This window comes from Gorilla gorilla, chromosome 4, assembly GCF_029281585.2.
Source record: "Gorilla gorilla gorilla isolate KB3781 chromosome 4, NHGRI_mGorGor1-v2.1_pri, whole genome shotgun sequence".
Classification (NCBI taxonomy): Eukaryota; Metazoa; Chordata; class Mammalia; order Primates; family Hominidae; genus Gorilla; species Gorilla gorilla.
In genome coordinates, this window is record NC_073228.2 from 145339615 (window position 1) to 145345614 (window position 6000).

The following is a 6000-nucleotide window of genomic DNA, read 5'->3' on the forward strand; positions in this document are numbered from 1 at the left end:
GCCCCCAGAAAGCTCTCAGCTCCGGGGATTTGCGACATGAAATGGGGGCTGTAGAAACCTGAGCGCTGGTGCGTGAAGAGAAAAACCGAGGCGCATCCCGGCTCTCCCCTCCCGTGTGCCCTCCTCCTCTTATGCCGGCTTGAAAATATTTCCTGTCTCTCTATTTCTCAATCCCTGGTTGATGTCCCAGAATTACTCAGCCTCTCCGGCTTTAGTCACTCTCTCTACCCGCTCCCAGGGTCCAGGGTGGAGGCAGAGGGAGGCTGGGAGAGAAGCTCTACTGCCAGCTGGGCCTGGGCTGGCCTGGGCATCCCCGAGGTTTTAACTGTCTCCTAACCACAGAGGATCTCAGGGCCTCCAGCAGCGAGCCCCAATGAGTCAAACTCTTGTTTCCTCCTCTCCCACCCCCGACCCAGTCAGGGCAGGTGAGGGGTAGAGGTGATGGCATGCTGGATGTGACGGTGTTGATGATGTATTGCACGGGATGAAGCACCATCTCATTTAGTCCTCACAGCGGCCTTCACAGTGCGTACAAATCAGCTGGCAATTCCGAGAGGCTGCATTCTAAACAAGTTCCTGGGTGATGCTGAGCCAGGGCCAGAGTGTGGACTTCTCTGGGTCCCAGTTTCTTCTTCTGTACAGTGGGACGTTGGACTGGAGGTGCTGTCTGATGTCACCTAGCTGTGACACTCTGAGCCTGTGCCTAAAGTGTCCCTGAGATGTCTAGTCCCCGAGATCATCATCTCCTCAGCTTCATAGAGCAGGGCTCTTCTCCATCTTCTCTCTACCTCCCATTCACTCAGAACAGGGATAAGGTCCAAGCTGCTGGTGGTGGTGGTGACTGACTGTCCCTTCCAGCATGCGCTTAGGTACACTTGGGCCTGAATGCCCCTCTAACAAATGCTACCGGGTATGGCCTTGGTCCTTCTAACACTCGGTTCCCTCATCTGTAAAATGAGGGTCATACCACATACCTGGCTGGGCTGTTATGTAGAGGTTAAAAGTGATTGTGCATGTGAAGCATCCAGCAGAGTGCCTGGCACACAGTAGGTGCTCAAATGCTGTTTTGAAATACAAAAATGAGCTGGGCTAGTGGTGTGCACCTGTAATCTCAGCTACTCAGGAGGTTGAGGCAGGAGAATCACTTGAGCCCAGGAGGCAGATGTTGCAGTGAGCCGGGATCGCGCCACTGCACTCCAGGCTGGGCGACAGAGCAGGACTCCATCTTAAAAAAAAAAAAAAGCTGTTTTGAAATGGAGGCTTGGAAGAGCGCTTTTCACCCCCACCCCACACAATTACCAACGGAACTACCGAATCTCTACTTCGTGCCAGGCCTTGCTTGGCAAAGGCTAGGGGCATGTAAAGCCATGGTTTCATGGCTGCTACCCTCCAGGAGCCCATGGTCTAGTGTGGGAGTCAGAGGCTCCCTTGAGAAAGCCAGGGCAAGGAACTGAGGGCCCATGTCACAGCCCTGAGAGAAATACCAGCGAATGTGTTTTGAGCACTTACATCTACCAGGCACTATTTTACGTACCTGACATACATTTTCTAATTTAGCATTCACTAAAACCAGAAGAGGTGGTTACCATTATCATCCCCATTTTGCAGATGAGAAAACTGAAGTGGCATAGGGAGGTTAGGTAGACTTGCCCAGGATCACAGTGAGTAAGGAAAGGAGCTAGGAATCAAACCTAGACTTTCTCACTCCAGAGCCTCTTAACCTCTACCCTCAACTCTTGTGAAGAGAGACTACCTTGGTGACCCCTGTATTCCCAGTGCTCAGCGTGGTCAAGGCCCAGGGTGCTGTATAGGCATTCATTAACTGCTGGGGATATAAGACAGTGACTGTTGAGGACCCTAAGTTTAGCTCCCACCTGATCTTCCTCTGTCTCTGCAGAAGCTGCTGATGGGAGCTCCACCCTGGGAGGGGGTGCCGGCACCATGGGATTGAGCGCCCGCTACGGACCCCAGTTCACCCTGCAGCACGTGCCCGACTACCGCCAGAATGTCTACATCCCAGGCAGCAATGCCACACTGACCAACGCAGCTGGCAAGCGGGATGGCAAGGCCCCAGCAGGTGGCAATGGCAACAAGAAGAAGTCGGGCAAGAAGGAGAAGAAGTAACATGGAGGCCAGGCCAAGAGCCACAGGGCGGCCTCCCCCCAACCAGCCCAGCTTCTCCTTACCTGTACCCAGGCCTCAGAGTTTCAGGGCTAACCCCCAGAATACTGGTAGGAGCCAAGGCCATGCTCCCCTTGGGAAACAGAAACAAGTGCCCAGTCAACACCCACCCCCTTCCCCCCAGGGGGTTGAATATGCAAAAGGAGTTCTGCTGGGAACCCCCATCCAATCAATTGCTGTACCCATGGGGGTAGTGGGGTTAGTGTAGACACCAAGAGCCATTTGCCACACCCCGTTTAGTTACAGCTGAACTCCTCCATCTTCCAAATCAGTCAGGCCCATCCATCCCATGCCTCCCTCCTCCCCACCCCACTCCAACAGTTCCTCTTTCCTGAGTAAGGTGGTTGGGGTGTTGAAGTACCAAGTAACCTACAAGCCTCCTAGTTCTGAAAAGTTGGAAGGGCATCATGACCTCTTGGCCTCTCCTTTGATTCTCAATCTTCCCCCAAAGCATGGTTTGGTGCCAGCCCCTTCACCTCCTTCCAGAGCCTGAGATCAATGCTCAAGTTTTGGAGGACATGATCACCATCCCCATGGTACTGATGCTTGCTGGATTTAGGGAGGGCATTTTGCTACCAAGCCTCTTCCCAACGCCCTGGGGACCAGTCTTCGGTTTTGTTTTTCATTGTTTGACGTTTCCACTGCATGCCGTGACTTCCCCCACCTCCTCCTCAAACAAGAGACTCCACTGCATGTTCCAAGACAGTATGGGGTGGTAAGATAAAGAAGGGAAGTGTGTGGATGTGGATGGTGGGGGCATGGACAAAGCTTGACACATCAAGTTATCAAGGCCTTGGAGGAGGCTCTGTATGTCCTCAGGGGACTGACAACATCCTCCAGATTCCAGCCATAAACCAATAACTAGGCTGGACCCTTCCCACTACATAATAGGGCTCAGCCCAGGCAGCCAGCTTTGGGCTGAGCTAACAGGACCAATGGATTAAACTGGCATTTCAGTCCAAGGAAGCTCGAAGCAGGTTTAGGACCAGGTCCCCTTGAGAGGTCAGAGGGGCCTCTGTGGGTGCTGGGTACTCCAGAGGTGCCACTGGTGGAAGGGTCAGCGGAGCCCCAGCAGGAAGGGTGGGCCAGCCAGGCCATTCTTAGTCCCTGGGTTGGGGAGGCAGGGAGCTAGGGCAGGGACCAAATGAACAGAAAGTCTCAGCCGAGGATGGGGCTTCTTCAACAGGGCCCCTGCCCTCCTGAAGCCTCAGTCCTTCACCTTGCCAGGTGCCGTTTCTATTCCGTGAAGGCCACTGCCCAGGTCCCCAGTGCGCCCCCTAGTGGCCATAGCCTGGTTAAAGTTCCCCAGTGCCTCCTTGTGCATAGACCTTCTTCTCCCACCCCCTTCTGCCCCTGGGTCCCCGGCCATCCAGCGGGGCTGCCAGAGAACCCCAGACCTGCCCTTACAGTAGTGTAGCGCCCCCTCCCTCTTTCGGCTGGTGTAGAATAGCCAGTAGTGTAGTGCGGTGTGCTTTTACGTGATGGCGGGTGGGCAGCGGGCGGCGGGCTCCGCGCAGCCGTCTGTCCTTGATCTGCCCGCGGCGGCCCGTGTTGTGTTTTGTGCTGTGTCCACGCGCTAAGGCGACCCCCTCCCCCGTACTGACTTCTCCTATAAGCGCTTCTCTTCGCATAGTCACGTAGCTCCCACCCCACCCTCTTCCTGTGTCTCACGCAAGTTTTATACTCTAATATTTATATGGCTTTTTTTCTTCGACAAAAAAATAATAAAGTTTCTTCTGAAAAGCTGAACGTTTCTGTATAAGCGATGGACGCTCCTGGCATGTGTGCATGAAGTGATGAGCTGAGGTGGGTGCTGGAAGAAGGGCGGAATCGGGAGGCCACTTTGTGTCATTGCGCGTCTAGATGTTTCCGAATTGCGTGTGTGTGTGTGTGTGTGTGTGTGTGTGTGTGTGTGTGTGTGTGAGACTGTGCAATATGGTTGTGTATGCTTGCAATGCCGTTGTGCCTATGAGACAGTGTGCGATTGTGTGCCTATGGATCTGTGTACCGTGTGCCATTGTGTGATCGGTCCGCTGTGGGGGTGGGGATCTGAGTGCGGCGTGTCAGTGTGCAGTGGAGTGTGCAGTCTACGCTTGCGGCTGTCTCCAGGCAGAAGAGGAGACCCCGGCGCGGGCGGGGGCGGGTTGGCGCCGGGCAAACGCCTTGGGTAGAGGGGAGAGGACGTTTCGTTAGTTCCCGCCCCTTCCTAAAATTGCCTACCCGAAGCGCCCCGGAGGGCTTCGCGGGAGGAGGGTAGACTCTCCTTTGCCTCCGCACCCCCACCCCCGCTGCCTAGGGGTTTTGGGAAAGCCGCGGGAGTGGGAGGGAATGCGGGAGGCGATTCTTCCAAAGCCAAGTCTGCAGCTCGAGTCTCAGTTTCCCCATCTGGAATTCGCCTTCCCGCTGACATCTCCGTAGCGAAGCCTAAGAAATTGGAGGGCTCATCCTCTTCTTGCGGGGGTCAAGGGGACTGAAAGGACGTGCAGGAAATGAGATCCATCGCAGACTCAGCTCCCCTCCCTCCTTCCTGTCGGTGCTTTTCCACTCACTCGCCTGCTCTCCCATCTCCCCGCCCCCTCCGCCTGCCTCCTCGAAGCACTGTGGGATTCCGAGGTTGCTGCAGCCAGAGAAGCTGCAGAAAACACGGAGCTGGGGGTGAAGGGGGACTTAAAAGGGGAACTACCCGGAAGGACCCAAGAACACAAAGACAGAGCCACTGGGGGGTTATCTGGCTGGTCAGCAAGGGTATGCGGCTTCCTCCGCGCTGCGGAGGCTCCCAGAGCCAGGTCACCCATTCTGCCAGCTCAAGTCTGTTGTCATGGAAACCAAACCTTCCAACTTAAGAATCTGGGGGCGACTTTCTAGCGTGGGAGGAAGGGTGGTGTGCACGGTTGCTGAGATGGAAGCAGGGTTTTGTTACTCAGAGCCAGGCTGCGGAGGGGCGGGGTGCCGGGCGCCTGGGTTCTATTCCAGGCACAGCAGCAGACTGGCAGAGCGCGTGAGCAGCTGTGGTTTGTCCCCTAATTGGTATGTGTGCCTATAAAGCTCTGAGCCAGAAAGGCGTGGCCTCCGGGGGGACGGGAGGGAGGCGGCAGGCAACCCATCCCCACACCTCAGGCCATACTGGGGAGGCAGCTGCCCAGGCTCCAGGGCTATTTAAAAGGCTTTTATTTCCAGTTCCAGAGCCCGCCCGAATGGGTTTGTGGTCCTCTCCAGGCCTCTCCCTGTCTATCCTGGGCCTGCTCATTGCTGGTCTGGCTTTTTTGTGCAGGTCATAACGTGCTCAGACAAGTATGGCTCCAAGTGGCAAGTCATCTGGAGCATGACCTCAGGCTCCCAACCTCTGCTGGGCTGGCTCAGGTTTCCACCCCAGGGTAAACCCCTCTACTCTGGAATGTGGTCTGTGGCCACCAACAGAGCAGAGGGGATGAGAAAATGGGAGCCAGATGCTTCCCTCAGCAAGAGACACAGGTACTGCCAGCAAACCTTGCGTGACATCTGGGAACATGAAAGGCTCCAAGTGAGTTCCAAAAAAGGGCTCCAAACCAAGTAGCAGCAACGTGGAAGAGTCAGGGAGCTGAACCAGGCGCCCACTCCTTTGCTGTGGCCAAACAGCCCTGAGGTGAGCTCTGGTGGGGCAGCAGCCACCATGTATTAATCATCTCTAGCCCTGTGCCCAAGTAAAGTGTCTGGCACCTTTAGCTTTTTCACAGTGATTTGTCAGGTCAACCAGGGATTTGAGGCAGGAAAGACTAGAGGAGCCTGGACTAGAGTGAAAAGAAAACAGCTCAGAAATTCACACAGGAAGCTGTAAGGCAG

The 6000-nt window shown here is 55.3% G+C and overlaps 1 protein-coding gene across 21 annotated transcripts in view; it reads left to right on the forward strand.

Annotated features, from left to right (window-relative positions):
* LOC101128585 (protocadherin gamma-C4) overlaps nt 1–3924 on the forward strand; it is a 169088-nt gene extending 165164 nt beyond the window's left edge. For all 21 annotated transcript variants that reach the window (XM_004042679.5, XM_055389234.2, XM_019026861.4 and 18 more), the window contains exon 4: nt 1898–3924. In XM_004042679.5, coding sequence (XP_004042727.3) covers nt 1898–2124 — 227 coding nt within the window. In that variant the 3' untranslated portion in view covers nt 2125–3924. The remainder of the gene's footprint in view (nt 1–1897) is intronic.
* Nucleotides 3925–6000: the final 2076 nt, after the last annotated feature.